The sequence below is a fragment of the Cebidichthys violaceus genome, unplaced genomic scaffold (genome assembly GCF_023349555.1).
Source record: "Cebidichthys violaceus isolate CVI_PGR_0920_01 unplaced genomic scaffold, fCebVio1.0.p SCAF_115, whole genome shotgun sequence".
Classification (NCBI taxonomy): domain Eukaryota; kingdom Metazoa; phylum Chordata; class Actinopteri; order Perciformes; family Stichaeidae; genus Cebidichthys; species Cebidichthys violaceus.
This window is the reverse complement of record NW_027176280.1, coordinates 372,767-395,000: the sequence shown is the minus strand read 5'-3', so window position 1 is coordinate 395,000 and position 22,234 is coordinate 372,767. Positions and strand designations below refer to the sequence as shown.

General features: G+C 39.3%; 4 protein-coding genes across 5 annotated transcripts in view; 3 read left to right on the top strand and 1 right to left on the bottom strand.

Annotated features, from left to right (window-relative positions):
- Positions 1–921, top strand: part of npy8ar (neuropeptide Y receptor Y8a) — a 14,436-nt gene extending 13,515 nt beyond the window's left edge. For both annotated transcript variants that reach the window (XM_068705384.1, XM_068705385.1), the window contains one exon: positions 1–921. This exon is cut by the window's left edge and continues 3,257 nt beyond it. The gene's annotated coding sequence lies outside the window, so the exon portion shown is untranslated.
- A 794-nt stretch (positions 922–1,715) lies between these two features.
- LOC137868545 (cytochrome c oxidase subunit 5B, mitochondrial-like) lies at positions 1,716–3,376 on the top strand. Its single transcript, XM_068705386.1, has 4 exons — positions 1,716–1,851; positions 2,509–2,579; positions 2,684–2,783; positions 2,921–3,376. Exons 1-4 carry the CDS (start codon positions 1,755–1,757, stop codon positions 3,031–3,033), a joined length of 381 nt encoding a protein of 126 aa, XP_068561487.1. The 5' UTR covers positions 1,716–1,754; the 3' UTR covers positions 3,034–3,376.
- Positions 3,377–4,576: 1,200 nt separating this feature from the next.
- Positions 4,577–8,751, top strand: LOC137868526 (cytochrome c oxidase subunit 5B, mitochondrial-like). Its single transcript, XM_068705357.1, has 4 exons — positions 4,577–4,695; positions 7,991–8,061; positions 8,166–8,265; positions 8,403–8,751. The coding sequence occupies exons 1-4, from the start codon at positions 4,599–4,601 to the stop codon at positions 8,513–8,515; spliced, it is 381 nt and encodes a 126-aa protein (XP_068561458.1). The 5' UTR covers positions 4,577–4,598; the 3' UTR covers positions 8,516–8,751.
- A 743-nt stretch (positions 8,752–9,494) lies between these two features.
- Positions 9,495–17,417, bottom strand: LOC137868542 (drebrin-like protein B). Its single transcript, XM_068705382.1, has 15 exons — positions 17,239–17,417; positions 16,260–16,315; positions 15,657–15,769; positions 15,430–15,504; positions 14,901–15,041; positions 14,047–14,124; positions 13,818–13,969; positions 13,692–13,746; positions 13,400–13,465; positions 12,742–12,838; positions 12,504–12,653; positions 11,150–11,218; positions 10,675–10,754; positions 9,947–10,016; positions 9,495–9,835 (listed from the first exon to the last, which is right to left on the bottom strand). Exons 1-15 carry the CDS (start codon positions 17,319–17,321, stop codon positions 9,699–9,701), a joined length of 1,422 nt encoding a protein of 473 aa, XP_068561483.1. The 5' UTR covers positions 17,322–17,417; the 3' UTR covers positions 9,495–9,698.
- Positions 17,418–22,234: the final 4,817 nt, after the last annotated feature.

Below are 22,234 nucleotides of genomic sequence, written 5' to 3'. Positions count from 1 at the left end.
TGTCTGTCTCTTTAAATCAAACAGTGTGTCTGTCTCTATAAATCAAACAGTGTGTCTGTCTCTTTAAATCAAACAGTGTGTCTGTCTCTTTAAATCAAACAGTGTGTCTGTCTCTATAAATCAAACAGTGTGTCTGTCTCTATAAATCAAACTGTGTGTCTGTCTCTTTAAATCATCATAATTAAACATAATTAAATCTGATACATACTTTGTACTTTTATAATGATGATTCCTACAAATTAAGTTGATTTGAGTTTACTTCTAACCAGATTAAAATAAAAGTAAAAGAGTGAACCAGTGAGTCAAGTTAAGGCCAAAAGTAAGCAGAGATGACCCAAACAGAGAGAGAGACACAGGGAGCAGAAGGATGAAGAAATGGTGATTTAATAAAGAAAATGTAAAACTAAACTTGCAGAGCAGGGGAGTCCAAAAATATGTAACAAAGAATCCAAAGAAAACCAGAACAGAGAAAACCCAAAACAGGATGAGGTCAGTTATAAAAAAGCAGGAAACATAGCATGTAGCCCTAACCCAGCTCTCATAAAGGTCCTTTACCTTTGATTAAAGGTTCATTTAGATGTAAAATATCACATTTATCTATTTTAACATTATATCTAATCTTAACACTTTAATTTGGTCTCATTTAAAAGTGTCATGAAGTTTGTTTTTGTATTGTTGTTTCTTTCTGTTGCTTCATTTAAATAGTTTATTATTAAATAATGAAATGTGTCTCCACTCAGCTGATTATTTCATGTTTCATCATCACTGTTATAAAACTGTTATAAAACTGTTATGTGATGAATTAAAGGGTGCTGTCTTTGAATGAGTCTATCATTTAGTTACCACTTTAAATATGACTTTATGTCTGATCCAGATGAACAACATGAAGTCCTTGTGTCGGTATGGAGATGGGAGCATCTCTTGTGGTCGTGTCCTCTTCTTTGTGATGAAATGAGGCTTTACTAAGTTCACTGAGTGTTCTGATAACTGATCACAGTTCACCTTTCACCCATGAAGTCACAATGTGAACGATTGGCAACATACCTGGAGACTAAATACAAAAGTTTTACTTTTTTAAAGTTTGATCAAAATAATTCAAACCTGAAGAAATAAAGAAATTAATGAATGAATGAATAACACACACTTTGTTTGTTACCCCAGAGGGATCCAGATCCTCCTCCATGAGGAGCAGCACTCCTCCTTTAAAGGAGGTCTCACCTCCATTCTTCTCTCATCATTGTGATATCAGAGACAAACTCTCAGGAAGTCTTTCACATGAGACACATTTATGTCTCTGTTCCAGTGTGGACACATTTACACAAGTACATTGATGTACTTGTACTTTACTGCAGTACCTCCATGTTGTATACTTACTTGTACTCCACTACATCTCAGAGGTACATGTATTTTTCACTGCAGTATGAGCTGACGCTAACTGTAATACTGTCATGTTTTACAGTAGGCTGTTTTACAGTAGGCTGAAGAAGAGATGCTTTCCATCAGTGGTTCTGTATATATACAGTATATAAACAGTACATATGTGTACATATATATATATATATATATTAAATGATTACCGTCATAACGTCATTATTTTACACACTCCGGTCCAGTAGGTGGCGGTAATGAACCTTAAACGTTGGTTTGTAGTCCTCCAATAAACAAAAAGAAGAAGAAATCGGGGGAAGCGTTGACGGAAAAGTTATGTGACGTCATAGACCCGCGACAAGCGACGGAACAGCAGAGAAGAAGAAATGGCTGCAAGGTTACTGCTCCGCTCGGCCTTCAGAGCCGCGACGACCTGCCGGGCGGCCCCGGTGCCCGTGTTGACCCGCGGCATGGCGGCTGGAGGTGAGAACCAAACCGACACCTTTAGACACCGAGCTGTAGAACCGGAAGCACCGATGAATGAGGTTTAAGAGGTTTAAGAGAGGACACAGAACGAGACAGGAAGTCCTCCAGAGATCCTCTCAACTCAACCAGACCAAACGTTCACAAATCTATTTCATACAAATCGTGTTTAGTGTGAAAACATGAAGACGTTTCCACAATAGAGTTAAGATGAACGTCTTCAATTCGGCTCACATTAAAATACAATAGACTGTTTATAACCTGTGTTAAGACTATTTATAACCTGTGTTAGGACTGTTTATAACTGTGTTAGGACTGTTTATAACTGTGTTAGGACTGTTTATAATCTATGTTAGGACTGTTTATAACTGTGTTAAGACTGTTTATAACCTGTGTTAGGACTGTTTATAACCTGTGTTAGGACTGTTTATAACCTGTGTTAGGACTGTTTATAACTGTTAGGACTGTTTATAACTGAAAATGAATTCAATGTGTTGAAAACTAAAATAACATAAAATAAAGAGTTTTACAACCAAACATGTCACACGGAGGTTTAACTGACATGGAGTTTGTAAAAAGATGATAATATGAAAGTATTATTTGTTGGATGAAGTATTACTGCCTGACCTTCATGGTTCCTGTTTCTGTTGTTTTCAGGGATTCCTACTGACGAGGAACAAGCTACCGGTCTGGAGAAGATCATCATGACGGCCATGAAGGAGGGATCGGTACGACGCTCTGATCAATACTTTAGATGATACTTTAGTAGATACTTTAGATACTTAAGTTGATACTTTAGATGATCCTAACCAGACTGCGTCCTCTTCTTCAGGATCCCTACAACATGATGAAACCGAAGGAGTACGCCGGCTCCAAGGCCGACCCTCACCTCGTTCCCTCCATCACCAACAAGAGGATTGTGGGATGTGTCTGTAAGTCCTCGTCGTTATCTGGATGCTTGAGAGACGTTTTAGAGTCCACTCTCAGCGTTAGAGAGGAGAACCGTTAAGCCTCCCGTTTTTGTCTTCTGTGTTTGTGTCTCTCATCTGGTCTCATTTCCTGTCTGCAGGTGAGGAAGACAACACGGCCGTGGTGTGGTTCTGGCTCCAGGAGGGCGAGGCCCAGCGCTGCCCGTCCTGTGGTTCCCACTACAAACTGGTGGCCCATGAGCTCCCCCACTAACTTCTCATAGAAGTGTGTTCCACAGCTGTGCGTCTGCACAGTGTCCTCTTCTGTCAGATATTCCTCCATCAGAAACATCTTCAGTCTGCAGGACGTTACTTTGGTTCTGTCTACTTTCTGGAGCCGCGAGTCCTCGTCCAATTGATCCTCGTTCTGTCCTAGTACTTGATGGACCTGCTGACCTCATCGGTCTTTGCTTTACATGTTATCAGTTACACAGGGACCACATGTGGTTTCTTTGAACCATTTCCATTCAGTTTACTTTGACTCCTGTACTGTACGACGTTACACTCGGTCCTCTTACCTCCTTTTATTCTTCCAATAAAGTTTGTGAATAACTAAACATGGACATCTTTCACTCTTTGGGTCTTTTCACGGCTTCACGTCCTCAGTGGTAGAAGATCATCAACGCTCACATTTACATTTAAATAATTTACATTACAAGTAAAACCCTCCTGCAGTAATTAAAGTGGATCAGAGACGTCTTGATACAGTTTTAATCAGCTCTCAGTGGTTCTGATGGACACCATGAGCAGAAGGAAACATGCACACTGGTTCTTACTGGTTCACAGTGTTTCTCACTGGGTCACATTACATTACAGTCATTTAGCAGACGCTTTTATCCAAAGCGACTTACAATAAGTGCATCAACATTGGTAATCAAAAGAACTACTAGTCACCAGAAGTCATAAGTACATTTCCTTTTCCAAACAAGCATCTAAGAGCCTGAAGCAGAGCATAACTCAGAGCCAAAGTACAGTGCAGAAACAAGAAAAACAGTTAGTGCTATAAGTAATACGAATACAATAAGTGCAACAAGCTAGTATGAAAACAATAAGTGCTAAGTGGAAGGCTCAGGGTAGCACTTCCTGAAGAAGTGGGTTTTCAGTGGTCACACTGGTTCTCACTGGGTCACACTGGTTCTCACTGGTTCACACTGTGTCACACTGGTTCTCACTGGTTCACACTTTGCATTAGTTTAAGGTTTATTTAAAGTCTCTGTGAGGAACTTTGAACTGGTTCTGAGATGGTCTCGGGTTAATCCTGATGACACCACGCTGCTGGAGGGAAGGGAGGCACGAGAGAACCAGGACCAGAACCAGGACTGAGAGGAGGAGAACGTCAGCTGCAGTAAAATGAGGGGTTTTCTAAAGGAACCCTGGTGAAACACTACTTTAGTCCACAGGGGGAGACACAATCCACACTAAAGAGTTCCTTGTAGTGACTTTAAATAGTGTTTGTATTGTAAACAATCTGTGACGTAGTGTTTAGATGATCATAAGTTTATAATAGTTCACAGAAGTAAACATACAGATAAAAACAAGAACATGAGGTAAACATTAAATATGTACAGATATAAATAATATTCAGTGTCTGTTACTACTGAATAATATCAAACATATTATATATTGAATTATTATATGGAGTGAACAGTATATTACAAACATAATAAATGACGACATGAATAGATTTTTTGAGCCAAACGACGTTCAAACCCAGCGACACGTTATTACCTCTCCTACGTCATCAGCGTGCGACCAGTCCCCGCTGACAGAGAAGAAGAAATGGCTGCAAGGTTACTGCTCCGCTCGGCCTTCAGAGCCGCGACGACCTGCCGGGCGGCCCCGGTGCCCGTGTTGACCCGCGGCATGGCGGCTGGAGGTGAGAACCAAACCGACACCTTTAGACGCCGAGCTGTAGAACCGGAAGCACCGATGAATGAGGTTTAAGAGGTTTAAGAGAGGACACAGAACGAGACAGGAAGTCCTCCAGAGATCCTCTCAACTCAACCAGACCAAACGTTCACAAATCTATTTCATACAAATCGTGTTTAGTGTGAAAACATGAAGACGTTTCCACAATAGAGTTAAGATGAACGTCTTCAATTCGGCTCACATTAAAATACAATAGACTGTTTATAACCTGTGTTAGGACTGTTTATAACTGTGTTAGGACTGTTTATAACTGTTAGGACTATTTATAACCTGTGTTAGGACTGTTTATAACTGTGTTAGGACTGTTTATAACTGTTAGGACTATTTATAACCTGTGTTAGGACTGTTTATAACTGTGTTAGGACTGTTTATAACTGTGTTAGGACTGTTTATAACCTGTGTTAGGACTGTTTATAACTGTGTTAGGACTGTTTATAACCTGTGTTAGGACTGTTTATAACTGTGTTAGGACTGTTTATAACTGTGTTAGGACTGTTTATAACCTGTGTTAGGACTGTTTATAACTGTTAGGACTATTTATAACCTGTGTTAGGACTGTTTATAACTGTTAGGACTGTTTATAACTGTTAGGACTATTTATAACCTGTGTTAGGACTGTTTATAACTGTGTTAGGACTGTTTATAACTGTGTTAGGACTGTTTATAACCTGTGTTAGGACTGTTTATAACTGTGTTAGGACTGTTTATAACCTGTGTTAGGACTGTTTATAACCTGTGTTAGGACTGTTTATAACTGTGTTAGGACTGTTTATAACTGTGTTAGGACTGTTTATAACCTGTGTTAGGACTGTTTATAACCTGTTAGGACTGTTTATAACCTGTGTTAGGACTGTTTATAACTGTGTTAGGACTGTTTATAACCTGTGTTAGGACTGTTTATAACTGTGTTAGGACTGTTTATAACCTGTGTTAGGACTGTTTATAACTGTGTTAGGACTGTTTATAACCTGTGTTAGGACTGTTTATAACCTGTGTTAGGACTGTTTATAACTGTGTTAGGACTGTTTATAACCTGTGTTAGGACTGTTTATAACTGTGTTAGGACTGTTTATAACTGTGTTAGGACTGTTTATAACCTGTGTTAGGACTGTTTATAACCTGTTAGGACTGTTTATAACCTGTGTTAGGACTGTTTATAACTGTGTTAGGACTGTTTATAACCTGTGTTAGGACTGTTTATAACTGTGTTAGGACTGTTTATAACCTGTGTTAGGACTGTTTATAACTGTGTTAGGACTGTTTATAACCTGTGTTAGGACTGTTTATAACTGTTAGGACTATTTATAACCTGTGTTAGGACTGTTTATAACTGTGTTAGGACTGTTTATAACCTGTGTTAGGACTGTTTATAACTGTGTTAGGACTGTTTATAACTGTGTTAGGACTGTTTATAACCTGTGTTAGGACTGTTTATAACTGTGTTAGGACTGTTTATAACCTGTGTTAGGACTGTTTATAACCTGTGTTAGGACTGTTTATAACTGTGTTAGGACTGTTTATAACCTGTGTTAGGACTGTTTATAACCTGTGTTAGGACTGTTTATAACTGTTAGGACTATTTATAACCTGTGTTAGGACTGTTTATAACTGTGTTAGGACTGTTTATAACTGTTAGGACTATTTATAACCTGTGTTAGGACTGTTTATAACTGTGTTAGGACTGTTTATAACTGTGTTAGGACTGTTTATAACCTGTGTTAGGACTGTTTATAACTGTGTTAGGACTGTTTATAACCTGTGTTAGGACTGTTTATAACCTGTGTTAGGACTGTTTATAACTGTGTTAGGACTGTTTATAACCTGTGTTAGGACTGTTTATAACCTGTGTTAGGACTGTTTATAACCTGTGTTAGGACTGTTTATAACCTGTGTTAGGACTGTTTATAACTGTTAGGACTGTTTATAACTGTGTTAGGACTGTTTATAACCTGTGTTAGGCCTGTTTATAACTGGTTCACACTGTCACACTGGTTCTCACTGGTTCACACTTTGCATTAGTTTAAGGTTTATTTAAAGTCTCTGTGAGGAACTTTGAACTGGTTCTGAGATGGTCTCGGGTTAATCCTGATCGGACTGTTTATAACTGTTAGGACTATTTATAACCTGTTAGGACTGTTTATAACTGTGTTAGGACTGTTTATAACCTGTGTTAGGACTGTTTATAACTGTGTTAGGACTGTTTATAACCTGTATTAGGACTGTTTATAACCTGTGTTAGGACTGTTTATAACTGTGTTAGGACTGTTTATAACTGTGTTAGGACTGTTTATAACCTGTGTTAGGACTGTTTATAACTGTGTTAGGACTGTTTATAACCTGTGTTAGGACTGTTTATAACCTGTGTTAGGACTGTTTATAACCTGTGTTAGGACTGTTTATAACTGTGTTAGGACTGTTTATAACCTGTGTTAGGACTATTTATAACTGTTAGGACTATTTATAACCTGTGTTAGGACTGTTTATAACTGTGTTAGGACTGTTTATAACTGTTAGGACTATTTATAACCTGTGTTAGGACTGTTTATAACTGTGTTAGGACTGTTTATAACCTGTGTTAGGACTGTTTATAACCTGTGTTAGGACTGTTTATAACCTGTTAGGACTGTTTATAACTATAATCTATGTTAGGACTGTTTATAACTGTGTTAGGACTATTTATAACCTGTGTTAGGACTGTTTATAACATTATTAGGACTGTTTCTGTCATCTTTACAGTCCTCATCTTCATGTGTTTGTTTGTAATGAATGAAACTTAAACCATTAAGATCAGCTTCAAACCTCCAGGTCTCTAGACATGTGACACACATTGCTGCTTTATAATAATAATAATAATAATAATAATAGTTTTACTGAAGGAATGTTTGTACATTTTCACTAAAACAGTCTTCAGTCAGCTGAGCTTGCAGAAATAACTCAACTTCATTATATAATACATGTTATATTTGTTATATAATATATATAATAATCAGTACTAATGAATATCTGATAGATTTAAATGTATTTTCCAGATAATTAGTAAAGCACAAAGTTCTCTCAGGAAAATTAATTCAATGTTTTGAGAACTAAAATAACATAAAATAAAGAGTTTTACAACCAAACATGTCACATGGATGTTTAACTGACATGAAGGAGTTTGTAAAAAGATGATAATATGAAAGTATTTTTTATTGGATGAAGTATTACTGCCTGACCTTCATGGTTCCTGTTTCTGTTGTTTTCAGGGATTCCTACTGACGAGGAACAAGCTACCGGTCTGGAGAAGATCATCATGACGGCCATGAAGGAGGGATCGGTACGACGCTCTGATCAATACTTTAGATGATACTTTAGTAGATACTTTAGATACTTAAGTTGATACTTTAGATGATCCTAACCAGACTGCGTCCTCTTCTTCAGGATCCCTACAACATGATGAAACCGAAGGAGTACGCCGGCTCCAAGGCCGACCCTCACCTCGTTCCCTCCATCACCAACAAGAGGATTGTGGGATGTGTCTGTAAGTCCTCGTCGTTATCTGGATGCTTGAGAGACGTTTTAGAGTCCACTCTCAGCGTTAGAGAGGAGAACCGTTAAGCCTCCCGTTTTCTTCTTCTGTGTTTGTGTCTCTCATCTGGTCTCATTTCCTGTCTGCAGGTGAGGAAGACAACACGGCCGTGGTGTGGTTCTGGCTCCAGGAGGGCGAGGCCCAGCGCTGCCCGTCCTGTGGTTCCCACTACAAACTGGTGGCCCATGAGCTCCCCCACTAACTTCTCATAGAAGTGTGTTCCACAGCTGTGTGTCTGCACAGTGTCCTCTTCTGTCCTAGTACTTGATGGACCTGCTGACCTCATCGGTCTTTGCTTTACATGTTATCAGTTACACAGGGACCACATGTGGTTTCTTTGAACCATTTCCATTCAGTTTACTTTGACTCCTGTACTGTACGACGTTACACTCGGTCCTCTTACCTCCTTTTATTCTTCCAATAAAGTTCTCCAGTGTTTGTCGGCTGTGGTTGTGCTTTACTCTCTTCGTCGTTGGTGTTCTGCGTCCATCCGAGATCTACTGTTTATAAACTTCAGAGCTTTTATTCTGAAGTTTAAAAGTCAAAGTGAAGCAGTTCTTCTCATCTCATTTAACGGGTTCAGTTCCGTTTGAGTCACCAGCAGAGGGCACCAGTTACTAACTCCAGATTAACTAATTCATATATTTACGTCATCTTTCTTCAAAATGTCCTCAGGAACAAATATACAAAACTTACTTAACTTACTGTAAAACATGTTCTTCATGTTGCTTCTCTGCAAGCTCTTATTTACACTTTACATCATCATTCTGAACTTTTATTATATATACTTATATTATTATAAGCCTCAAAGCTGATGTGACGACATAATAAAGAGGTAATGTAACGCTGAATGTAAGACCGATCTACACACTATTCTCTCTCACACGGACACACACGCACGCACACACACACACACACACAAACACACACACATTGTGTCACATCTAGACACACAATGACCAACACTGATGAAGTCAGTCTGCAATTACTTAACAGTGTAGAAGTGTTTCTATGGGTGTAGAAAGCTTAAATACAAAAACATATCTGATTTCGGAGCTTCTGATTGGCTGACGGTCAGATGTCCCGATAATTCAGATTTTTGTCAAAAATGCTTTGTAACTTTGATTTTCACACCGAATCCTCTGTTAATCAAGACAGATTATTCAATCTGTGATGTCCAGTTGTTGTAAATTGGTTTTATTTTTCACTAAATCAAACCACTATGAATATCTAATAATTAGCTGTTTATTTTTACACTATTGATCCAGTGATGATAAACGTTGAGATTATAAATTACAAATTTTTAATGTGACAATGACGACACATTGATGTAAGATAAATATTGAGCTTTTTTTATCTTAATCCACTTCCTGTCAGTTAACCATCTAGAGGAGCTCAACGTAATTGGCGGGGAACAAGCCGTAGTCTCCGTGAGGTCCACATCCTCTCCACCAACCCTCATCCAGCATCTCGATCTCTGTGATGATGTCATCAGGGTCAAACGTGATCTCAGTGTCGTCCGCTGTGGAGGAGAGATGATAGTGAGTTACAGTGTGTGTGTGTGTGTGTGTGTGTGTGTGTGTGTGTGTGTGTGTGTGTGTGTGTGTGTGTGTGTGTGTGTGTCAGTACACACCAGCCTGGTAGTCATACAGAGCTCTGGCACTGGTGTTCGTTCCACTGGTCTCCATGTCAACGACTCCGGCCTAATATTCATATCAATAATCATTCAAAGAGTACTTCACTTTGTTGTCATACATTTAAAGGAATAGTGAGTTCACTATACATTAATAATATAATAGTGAGTTCACTACTAAGTAATAATAGAATAGTGAGTTCACTAATAAATAATAATATAATAGTGAGTTCACCTTAATAATATCATAGTAAGTCCACTACTAAGTAATAATATAATAGTGAGTTCACCATACATTAATAATATAATAGTGAGTTCACTATACATTAATAATATAATAGTGAGTTCACTGTTCAGTGATAATATAATAGTGAGTTCACTACTAAGTAATAATATAATAATAAGTTCATTATACATTAATAATATAATAGTGAGTTCACTATACATTAATAATATAATAGTGAGTTCACTATACAGTAATAGAAATTTAGAGGTGAAATCTGAACCGTAATGATGAAACACAACTACACACTGATTTTGTACAAAACTTCAACACAGTTTTAAATGCTGTATCATACAAACAGAGATACTTTTAGTGAAAAGTAAACCAGTATGAAAGCTGGCCAATAAATGCAGAGAAATAGAAGTATGCTGTTTAATTAAGTAGAGTACTTGAGTAAATGTTGTTAGATTCCACTAATGAAGGCAGTAAAACCTGGTGGACTCACAGAGGAGATGTTTGGAAGGGAAACATCTTCATACAGGTCCTCGTTGGTCTCGGCTGGATGTGGTGCGTTGTACAGGTCTTCTGGTTGGAGACATTAAAGGAAGACGTTCATGATTGTGACCATTCAAACATTCTTTGTGCCGTTGTTACGTTTGTGTTCCAGCACAGTGAAAGATGAAGTAGTTATAAATACTTTCCTCAGTACATTTATTTAATTTTTTTGTAATGTAAAAGCTGTTGTTCAACTGGAGCTCATTTTGAAAAAATCATGACTTTTATTATTGATCAATCACTGATTTGATAATTTATTGTTTAAGCTGAAACATTGACATTTGTTTTTTACAATGCATTATATTTTTTAAGTTCTTTGTACGTTTTGTGTGTAAAATCCTAGTTTGTAAAGCAACTAGTACTAGTCAGTAGTACTGACTGCAGTAAATGTGTACATGCTTATCAAATGACAGAAGGCTTTGTACCAGGAGGAGCTTCATCTCCATCGTCTTCAAACTCATCAGACCAGTCCTCCTCTTCTGTGTAAGTAGTGTCTGTGTGGATCAATAACAGGAAGAGACACGTTACTGTTTTCATCTGGTTTCATATTTATATTTCATAGTGTAGTTTGACTTTGTGCAATAACACATGACTGACAGGGATTTCATGAACAGAAAACTAAAGGTTAACTGCAATTAGAAACATGTTAGTCTTCTGTCTGTATAGATTTGTAGAATAATAGAAAAAATGTGTTTGTTTTCTGCTCCGTTGAGCTGTTTCTAACATTCACCAATATCTTCTTCAGATTTATCTTTTGTTCCTAAGAAAAGTCTTCGTCAGATGTTCGTAAACTGCAGAATTGTTCATCCTTGAGTTCTTAACAATGAATCACATTGTGTTATAAAGACGTCCTGAGACTAAATGTCTTGAGACTAAAGGTCCTGAGATTGAAGGTCCTGAGAATGAAGGTCCTGAGACTGAAGGTCCTGAGAATGAACGTCCTGAAACTGAAGGTCCTGAGAATGAAGGTCCTGAGAATGAAGGTCCTGAGACTAAAGGTCCTGAGGTTGAAGGTCCTTAGAATGAAGGTCCTGAGACTAAAGGTCCTGAGATTGAAGGTCCTGAGAATGAAGGTCCTGAGACTGAAGGTCCTGAGAATGAAGGTCCTGAAATTGAAGGTCCTGAGACTGAAGGTCTTGAGACTAAACGTCCTGAGACTGAATGTCCTGATGCTGAAGGTCCTGAGACTGAAGGTCTTGAGACTAAACGTCCTGAGACTGAATGTCCTGATGCTGAAGGTCCTGAGACTGAAGGTCCTGAGACTGAAGATCTTGAGACTAAACGTCCTGAGACTGAATGTCCTGATGCTGAAGGTCCTGAGACTGAAGGTCCTGAGACTAAATGTCCTGAGACTAAACCACCTGAAACTGAAGGTCCTGAGAATGAAGGTCCTGAGAATGAAGGTCCTGAGATTGAAGGTCCTGAGATTGAAGGTCCTGAGATTGAGGGTCCTGAGAATGAAGGTCCTGAAATTGAAGGTCCTGAGATTGAGGGTCCTGAGAATGAAGGTCCTGAGACTGAATGTCCTGAGACTGAATGTCCTGAAATTGAACGTCTTGAGACAGAAGGTCTTGAGAATAAACATCCTGAGACTGAATGTCCTGATGCTGAAGGTCTTGAGACTAAAGCTCCTGAGACTGAAGGTCTTAAGACTAAAGCTCGTGAGACTGAAGGTCTTGAGACTAAATGTCCTGAGACTGAAAGTCTTGAGACTAAACGTCCTGAGACTGACGGTCCTGAGACTGAAGGTCCTGAGAGAGAATTAGCTTTGTGTCTGACCTGCAGCTGGAACAGGTGAGCCGGTTGTCTCTGGGGGTGCAGCAGGTGAGTGAGCCAGCACAGGTGAGACAGGTGAGACAGCTGGAGCAGGAGGAGACTGAGGTTGCAGCAAAGTTTCTCTCTCGAAGGACTTCTGAGATAAAAAGTTTCCTGAGACACAGAATGAGAACATGAATATTATGAAAGACTGTGTGATTGAGCTTGTTGATCTGTGGAGGTTCACATGGTCTGGATGCACCTGGTCTGGATGCAGCAGCAGACTCAAAGCTCTGCTCCCTCTGCTTGAAGACGTCTCTGGGGTTAAATGACCTCTGAGAAATCAGGGATTTTGCCTCCTGTGAACCACAGCCAGAGGTTAAAGGGATAATACAACTATTAAGTATTGCATGTAGTATTTAATAAATAGTATTTAATATTAGTATTTAACAATTGTCATGAGTCCAGCTAAAAAAATGCAGGATCCTAAATCTCCCATAATGCAACTCAAAAGCTTCTTTCATTAGACCTGATCAGTAAACACAAACTTTACATGTTCAGTTTGTAAGAAACATATCTGGTACCTTGATGAACAAAAATTTAAATAACTGAAGGGCACTACAACTCCCAGGGTGCACTTTGGTAAGAAACATCCAATCACAGCTTTGAATTCTATAATGTGAGCCACTAACAGTGTGAAAGCTAAAAACATGATGTATAGTTTAACTAGATTCATTGTCTCATCTAGACAGTTTCTTCTCCGTAGAAACAGCAGCTGAGGCTCATGGGTACTGTAGTTGAAATAACACAAACCTCTGTGATCATTTCATTCATAACTATTGACTCTTCTGAAGCTCCATCTTAATATGATGTTATCATTTAATGATATATTTTTTACATATTAATATTTACTGACATACATTTGCTTTCTGCACTGACGCAGCGAAGTTGATGCCCGACTTCCTGTTTCCACTTTCCTGCAGGTTCTAAAACAGACACATCATGTTATCGGCACATTGTTTTCATATTTATTATTGCAAACACAACAACAGTATTCTGGTCCGTCAGATGTCAGTGATGTTCACAGAGCTAATGGTTTTGTTCCTGATGGACCTGATGGATCTCATGGACCTGATGGACCTGGTGGACTTGGTGGACCTGATGGACAGTTCAGACCAAAGATAAGCTGAAGAAAGGTTCTGATGGACTCACATGTGTCTGCTGCTCCTTCTCTCGGTCCTCTTCTTCTCTCTTCTTCTGATGGACCCTAAACAAACAGAAAGAACTGGTCAGCTGTGGTTCTTTCTGTTCTTTACGATGTTCTTGTTTCAGACTCACTTCTCCTGTTCGATCTGCTGAGCTCTCTCCTTTGCTTTTCTCTCCCTCTCCTTCGTCTGCTTCTCCTCCATCTCCCTCCTCTCCCTCTCCAGCGTGTGTCTCTCCTTCTCCAGTCGTTGGTTCTCCTCCTGTTGACGAACCTCTTCGTCCCTCTGAAGAAGACGGTGGTTTTATTTTCAGATGAGATCAAACTTCACTTTATAAATTCTGGAAGAACGTTAAGACAAACCTGAGTTTGAACCCAGAAGTCGTCCTTTCTGGTTTGTTGGATTTCATCAACAGCGTTGACCTTCCGATACACAGAACCCTGAAACATCAGAGAAGTTCTGAGTTATGACACTTTTATGACTAATAACTCAACATCAATACGTTTAGGAGGAAACGTAGCTTTGACTCCAGAGTCCTGTGCGTTTAGAGCCCAAAATAACAAAGATTACAGATTTGCCTCAGAGGGTTTTACAATCTGATACACACAATCCTACATTTCCCACAATGAACTCACAGAAAAACACATTTTTAAAACACATGAATCCTGTTTTAGATGCTACACGAAGATCATGAAGGAAAACTGATTAATATATTTAATATATATTAATGTGTCTCTCTCCAAACCTATTGTCACGAATTCCCCTTCATATTAGTTTGTTTTCATCCTACCTGTTTAATTAACTCTCCTGCCATTCACACCCTATCATCGCTCATTCCCCTCACCTGGTCCTCCACGCCCATCTCACCTGCAGCCCATTCCCTCATTAGTCCCTCACTATTTAGGTCCACTCACTTGTTCTCTGCCAGATTGTCTTGTGTCAAGCGCTCCAGCGCATCTATATATTGTTCCTGATCTGGCTGTTCCGACACTGTTTGGATTTGTTCGCCTTCTTGACTGACCTCCCGGTTTTGACCCTGCCTGAACACCAGTAAAAAAACTATACTTGTATTTTGTCTCTGAGTTGTGCTTTTGGGTTCAAGTACCTGTAATCCTTATACATATTAGTGAATATATTCAATATATATTCATGTTTCTCTGTGTAAACACATTAGTGGACTTATTTATTTCGGATGACACATTTATGTGTTTCTCACCACGGCTCCTCTTGGAGCCTCTCTGTATTCTTTCGGTTTGTGGAAATGAAAGTTTGCTCCGGAGGCTTTGGCCACTTTCTCCAGGATGGTCTCTGGTTCCACGTCTTCGTCTCCGCGGGCGTTGATGGTCACATGGGCGCCCTGATGTCACACATGATGTCACACACACGATGTCACACACACGATGTCACACACACGATGTCACACACATGATGTCACATACGATGTCACACATGTCACACACATGATGTCACACACATGTCACATACGATGTCACACACACGATGTCACACACACGATGTCACACACATGATGTCACGCATGATGTCACACAAATGATGTCACACATGATGTCACATACAATGTCACACATGATGTCACACACACGATGTCACACACACGATGTCACACGCGATGTCACACACAATGTCACATACGATGTCACACACAATGTCACACACATGATGTCACACATGATGTCATACATGATGTCACACACATGATGTCATTTTAGAGATAACACACTCACCTTCAGAAAGCTGGACATCAAGCTCACGTGGTTGGCACACATTCCTTTTCTGGAGTCCTTCACACCTTCCCCTGTCTGTTCACACACACACACACACACACACACACACAGACACACACACACACACACACACACACACACACACACACACACACACAAACCCCAATAGCTAAGCCAATAGCATCTTTTTCTGTATATTTCTGTGTTTCTGTGTGTGTGTGTCTCACCCAGTTTATGAGGACATATTTGGGCAGACCAGAGTTTGGGTCCTGGACTCGACAGAAAGCGTACATCACCTTCCCAGAGTTCAGCTCCTCCACCATCTCCTCTAATCCACCATCTGCACACACACACACACACACACACACACACACACACACACACACACACACACACACACACAACAACACGAGTAAGCAAAAACATTAAAAAGATCGTCCTTCCTCATCAGCTACTGATAGTTTTAGTTTTCAGTAGAGGACAAAGATACGTTCATGTGACATTAGACAATACTGACATACCAGCTCTCAGTGTGGAAAAATTAATCAGCAGTTAGCTGAGTTTACTGTGGTGGAAAGTAACGAAGTACATTTACTCCATTAATCATCTCAGGACCCCTCAGACTGATCTGGTGACCGACCTTTATGTTGGACTCAACTAGCTGACTCTATATCTATCCGTTAGGAGAAGCAGCTACATCTATGCTTCGGTATTGTAATTTATAATAATACATCAGATGATTTACTGCACAACATGTGCTTTTACTGTATGCAACGGAGGATGTGTACTTTTACTGCTGTACATTACAGAGTACATCGATCAGATCTTACCTCCCTTCTGTGCCAGACGAATATCATTACTGTTCCCTTCATAAGTGAAGAGCGCCCTGAAAACACACAGTGAGCAGGTTAGCATGTCAGCAGGTTAGCATGTTAGCAGGTTAACATGTCAGTAGGTTAACATGTCAGGAAGTTAACATGTCAGGAGGTTAACATGTCAGGATGTTAGCATGTCAGCAGGTTAGCATGTTAGCAGGTTAACATGTCAGTAGGTTAACATGTTAGCAGGTTAACATGTTAGAAGGTTAACATGTCAGGAGGTTAACATGTTAGCAGGTTAACATGTTAGAAGGTTAACATGTCAGTAGGTTAACATGTCAGGAGGTTAACATGTTAGCAGGTTAACATGTTAAAAGGAAACATGTCAGTAGGTTAACATGTTAGCAGGTTAACATGTTAGCAGGTTAACATGTTAGAAGGTTAACATGTCAGCAGGTTAGCATGTCAGGAGGTTAACATGTTAGCAGGTTAACATGTTAAAAGGAAACATGTCAGTAGGTTAACATGTTAGCAGGTTAACATGTTAGCAGGTTAACATGTTAGAAGGTTAACATGTCAGCAGGTTAGCATGTCAGGAGGTTAACATGTTAGCAGGTTAACATGTTAAAAGGAAACATGTCAGTAGGTTAACATGTTAGCAGGTTAACTTGTCAGCAAGTTAACATATCAGCAGTATACATTGTCAGTAGGTTAACTTGTTAGCAGGTTAACTTGTCAGCAGGTTAACATGTCAGTAGTTTGACTTGTCAGTAGGTTAACTTGTTAGCTGGTTAACATGTCAGTGGGTTAACCTGTCAGTACGTTAACAGTAGATTGACTTGTCAGCAGGTTAACATGTCAGCAGGTTAACATCTCAGCAGGTTGACTTGTTTGCAGGTTAACTTGTTAGCAGGATAACTTGTCCGTAGGTTAACTTGTCAGTAGGATAACATGAAGAAGAATCACTACGTCATAATCAGAGACAGCTCACCAGTTTGTGTCCATCTTTCCATCCACGACTTCTTTATAAGCGTCCATGAGTGACGGACCGTTCTTACTCAGATTCACTGCCATTGTCTTCAGGTTTCCTCATTTACCATAAACTCTACTTTAGTCTTTACTCTTCACAGCAGAACATCTAACTCTGTGATTTATTCTGATTTTACTCCACCAGATCCTCCTCCACTCAGAAGAGTGAAACCAGTGAAACCAGTGAAACCTGATGAGCCTCATTCCTTCAGACGCTGCTCCCTCTGACGAACATTCATTCATTCATCAACAATAAAACTTTTATTTATTACAATTATTCTCTGCACACCGCCCTGTGTGTGTATGTCTGTGGGTTTCTGTGTGTGTGTGTGTGTGTGTGTGTGTGTGTGTGTGTGTGTGTGTGTGTGTGTGTGTGTCCGTATGTGTGCGTGTGTGTGGTTGTGTGTGTGTGTGTGTGTGTGTGTGTGTGTGTGTGTGCGCTCTGGTTTCACTGGGGAAGGAGTCAGTCTATGACATCATCAGACTCACGATGAAGAGTTTAATGAACAAAGGATCAAAATCGATGCAGCAGAACCAGAGTTCTCATGTTTTATTCCACAAAATCATCACCTACATTACCCATAATGCACCGCTCCCTCTGACAGTGTTGTGGTATATTTTGGTGTGTTAAAGGAACAGTGTGCAATATTAATAATTGGCTGAAATTGAATACAATATTCAGAACTATGTTTTAATCAGTGTATAATCACCTGAAACTAAGAATCGTGTTATTTATCTCAGAAAAGACATTTATATCTTCATAGGGAGCTGACACCTGTACAAAGTACATAGAAAGTACACATCTGACCACTAGGGGGGGTTTTAACAAAGAAAATACTTTAATCACAAGAGGAGGAGGCATGAGACAGAGTGAGTCTCAACACTAAACTACAAGAACCATTGTCAACAGTCCAGCTCTCAACATCTCAGGTCCAGGTTTGGATCTGGGTCTGTCCACGGTAGACCGGTCTCTGCTGGAGGATCTGGGTATGTCTGGGTCCGTCCATGGTGGACTGGTCTCTGCTGGAGGATCTGGGTCTGTCTGGGTCCGTCCACGGTGGAACGGTCTCTGCTGGAGGATCTGGGTCTGTCTGGGTCCGTCCACGGTGGACCGGTCTCTACTGGAGTCTGAGCTGGAGGAGTTTCTGGTGAACCTGCATGATTTCATCTGGTTTCACCAGAATCCGACCCAGTGGCACCGATGACGAGCATTAAGAATAACTCTATAGAAATAGAACATCTTCTCTCTGACGGTCTCATTTACTGATGAAGGAACACATCTTCATACAGCGGTTCAGAAAAAGTACAAATTTTCCACTTGTTACATGAACACAACACGTTCTTTTGTTGTGTGTTAAACATGAACATTGATTTCTTGTTTCATTTAAGGATCGAACGGTCAAAAATCGCTGGTTACTGGACCCATCACCTCCCTGTGGAGCTTCAGGGGTCAATGTTTACCTCTGAGATGTAATACAGTAAAAAGTACAATATGTACCTCTGAGATGTAGTACAGTAAAAAGTACAATATGATAATATTAATAATACACAAAGACTCTGGTTTGGTGGTTTTGGTGGAGATGTTTGTCCACAGTGAGACACCTGAACCACGACTCTCTTCTTCTTTGTCCTCTTTTCAGTTAACAAACAACAAAAAATGGTTTGTTGTCACCATCACTGAGTGTTAATGAAGCTAACGTCACAAAATGATTATACTCACTTACAGAAGTTGCTAGCAGTATTTATATATATATATATATATATATATATATATATATATATATATATATATATATATATATATATATATATATATATCCACGTATATATATATATAAATATATATATATATATATATATATATATATATATATATATATATACGTGGCTATATATATATATATATATATATATAGCCACGTATTCATCTCGTACGTATTCGTCTCAGACTCTCAAACCTCACCCCCCCCCCCCCCCCCCCCCACAGGGCCTCCATAGCTTTAGAGGATCTCTACAGTCTGGCTCTGAGCCAAACACTTCCTGCTGATATACACAGCTGCTGGTGTGTGTGTGTGTGTGTGTGTGTGTGTGTGTGTGTGTGTGCGTGCGTGCGTGCGTGCGTGCGTGCGTGCGTGCGTGCGTGCGTGCGTGTGTGCGTGCGAGTGTGTGTGTGATGGAGAATGTGATGGATTCTTCAGGCTGAACTCTGAGTAACAGAAGTCAGCTGTGAACACTCGCAGGTTTCAGGTCCGTCACCTCGTTTCCTGTCGTAATGAAACCAGAGACCTGAGTCCAGATGTTGTAATTTACTCTCAATCAGTTTCACCTCCGAATGAACACAAAGAACAACTTTCAGAAAGAACCGAGGCTGGACTTGTTAATCTAGGTTTATAGTTTACAGTGACAAACTAAACTAGTCTCCTGTCTACATGTGTATAGTTTAAAGTGACTAACTAAACTAGTCTTCTGTCTAAAGGTTTAAAGTTTAAAGTGACTAACTAAACTAGTCTCCTGTCTACATGTTTATAGTTTAAAGTGACTAACTAAACTAGTCTTCTGTCTACAGGTTTATTAAAGTTTAAAGTGACTAACTAAACTAGTCTTCTGTCTACAGGTTTAAAGTTTAAAGTGACTAACTAAACTAGTCTTCTGTCTAAAGGTTTATAGTTTACAGTGACTAACTAAACTACTCTTCTTTCTACAGGTTTATAGTTTACAGTGACTAACTAAACTACTCTTCTTTCTACAGGTTTATAGTTTAAAGTGACTAACTAAACTAGTCTTCTGTCTACAGGTTTATAGTTTAAAGTGACTAACTAGTCTTCTGTCTACAGGTTTATAGTTTAAAGTGACAAACTAAACTACTCTTCTCTCTACAGGTTTATAGTTTACAGTGACTAACTAAACTACTCTTCTGTCTACAGGTTTATAGTTTAAAGTGATGAACTAAACTACTCTTCTCTCTACAGGTTTATAGTTTAAAGTGACAAACTAAACTAGTCTTCTCTCTACAGGTTTATAGTTTAAAGTGACAAACTAAACCACTCTTTTGTCTACAGGTTTATAGTTTAAAGTGATGAACTAAACTACTCTTCTCTCTACAGGTTTATAGTTTAAAGTGATTAACTAAACTACTCTTCTCTCTACAGGTTTATAGTTTAAAGTGACTAACTCAGCTAGTCTTCTGTCTTATTATTCCAGTGTCAAATGATGTATTTTACTGATAATTATTAGATGTATTTCCTGAGTCTTCTGTGGGACTAATAAAGGATTATCTTATCTTCTCATTCAGTTATTCAGTTGCTCATTCATTTATTCTGCATAATGAGTACTTTTACTTTTAGTATATTTTGATGCTAACATGTGTACTTCAAGGTAACTTCAAGTAAAATCTTAAATACAGGACGCGGGCGCCCAAAGACCCTCGGAGGGTTGGACCCCCCCCCTCGGCTATAGACGAGACGTTTTACTAGTTTCTTCGTGGAGAAAAATGTTCCATTAGAAAAACTGGTGACTACAGACCAGGGACGTGCGGTCAGGGGAGGCAGGTGAGGTAGAGCCTCACCTGTCATCATGACAAGTAAAAAACAAATAATGCTAAAATAAAATAAATATTAATATTTCTCTACTGATCTGTGCTATAAATGTAATTTCTGTATGATTCCAATCATTTCAAGCATTGTTATAATCATAATCTCTGATTGATGTCATGTCCTGTTCAAACAGAGGAGACAGTGAGGTGAGACAGAGACCAGCTGTTCCTCACCTCACTGTGAATCCTCACTAACTGTTGAGTCTTTTTCTGTCTCATTGTTTGTCACCACTGTAATATTTGTAGACACTTTTATTATATGTCCTTTCTTTACCTAGAATAATGTATTTCACGTGTGTGTAGAACATGTTTAGGTTCTGATCTGACAGAAACCGCAGTGAAAAAGCAGAGAGACAAACAGTACCTCTGCCTCACTGAAGGGGGCGTGAGAGAGCCCACAAGTCGGGTTTATGCTTGTTCTGTCGTTGCTCTTCTTCTGCACTCTTCTTCTTCTTCTTCTTCACTTCTTCTTCTACACTTCTCTTCTTATATTTTGCTTTGACCACAAAAATGTAAGATTCTATATCTAAGCTTAAAAATGTCTCAAAAAACAGTGAAATGTGACCAAATCAACATCAGTTCAACGTCGGACAGGTAAAGTAACCTGTTATGTGTTTGTTGTTCTCTTTATACATCCTGGTTGTTACACAGATTATCGCGGAATCTCACGAGTTTCGCGGGTGGCGCTCGCGAGCGCTCCGCTTCTGAAACGCTCCCGGTGGAATCAAATATGTACCTTAATGTGTGTGTGTGTGTGTGTGTGTGTGTGTGTGTGTGTGTGTGTGTGTGTGTGTGTGTGTGTGTGTGTGTGTGTGTAAATAATGCTGATATGAAAAACAACCAGTAGTCAATGGTCAAGCTGCCAGTTGAATGGTGATTCAAGCTCCTCTATTGGGTTCATATATTTGTAAATCTGACTTATTAAGTAGGGTCAGATCCTCACAAGACACGAAGCTCACCGCACGTCACTGCTACAGACGGGGCTCCGCCATGACGCGCCGGCATGCAGGCTTCATTGCACAATGCAAAGGTGACCCAGACTTCCCAAAATTGGTGATTAGTACTAATGTAATAGGATTAATTTAAAAATGTGAAAGAGTCGATTTTTTTATCTTACAAAACTGATAATTTGTATAAACATGGGACAGAGTTCAAGATTTGTTCAAAAATGTTACAAAGGTAGTGGTTAGTAAACGAAACATGATGTGAAGATATGACAGTTAATGATTTCATAAAAAATGTTAGAAGTGATAATTTGCACAAAAATATATTTTTGAACAAAATACACATTCATTGTTAATAATTATTGTGAGGAATAATTAACATTGACATGTGATCAGACAGTCTCTTCACATATAATTATTAT

Excerpts from the sequence above, each read along its gene's own strand:
- LOC137868545 (XM_068705386.1), top strand. The coding sequence starts at position 1,755 with ATGGCTGCAAGGTTACTGCTCCGCTCGGCCTTCAGAGCCGCGACGACC. Across the intron at positions 1,852-2,508 it reads CCGCGGCATGGCGGCTGGAG|GGATTCCTACTGACGAGGAA; the intron begins GTGAGAACCAAA and ends TGTTGTTTTCAG. Across the intron at positions 2,580-2,683 it reads CGGCCATGAAGGAGGGATCG|GATCCCTACAACATGATGAA; the intron begins GTACGACGCTCT and ends CCTCTTCTTCAG.
- LOC137868542 (XM_068705382.1), bottom strand. The coding sequence starts at position 17,321 with ATGGCAGTGAATCTGAGTAAGAACGGTCCGTCACTCATGGACGCTTAT. Across the intron at positions 13,970-14,046 it reads ACTTCTGGGTTCAAACTCAG|AGGGACGAAGAGGTTCGTCA; the intron begins GTTTGTCTTAAC and ends CGTCTTCTTCAG. Across the intron at positions 9,836-9,946 it reads TCTGTATGACTACCAGGCTG|CGGACGACACTGAGATCACG; the intron begins GTGTGTACTGAC and ends TCTCCTCCACAG.
- LOC137868526 (XM_068705357.1), top strand. The coding sequence starts at position 4,599 with ATGGCTGCAAGGTTACTGCTCCGCTCGGCCTTCAGAGCCGCGACGACC. Across the intron at positions 8,062-8,165 it reads CGGCCATGAAGGAGGGATCG|GATCCCTACAACATGATGAA; the intron begins GTACGACGCTCT and ends CCTCTTCTTCAG. Across the intron at positions 8,266-8,402 it reads GAGGATTGTGGGATGTGTCT|GTGAGGAAGACAACACGGCC; the intron begins GTAAGTCCTCGT and ends TCCTGTCTGCAG.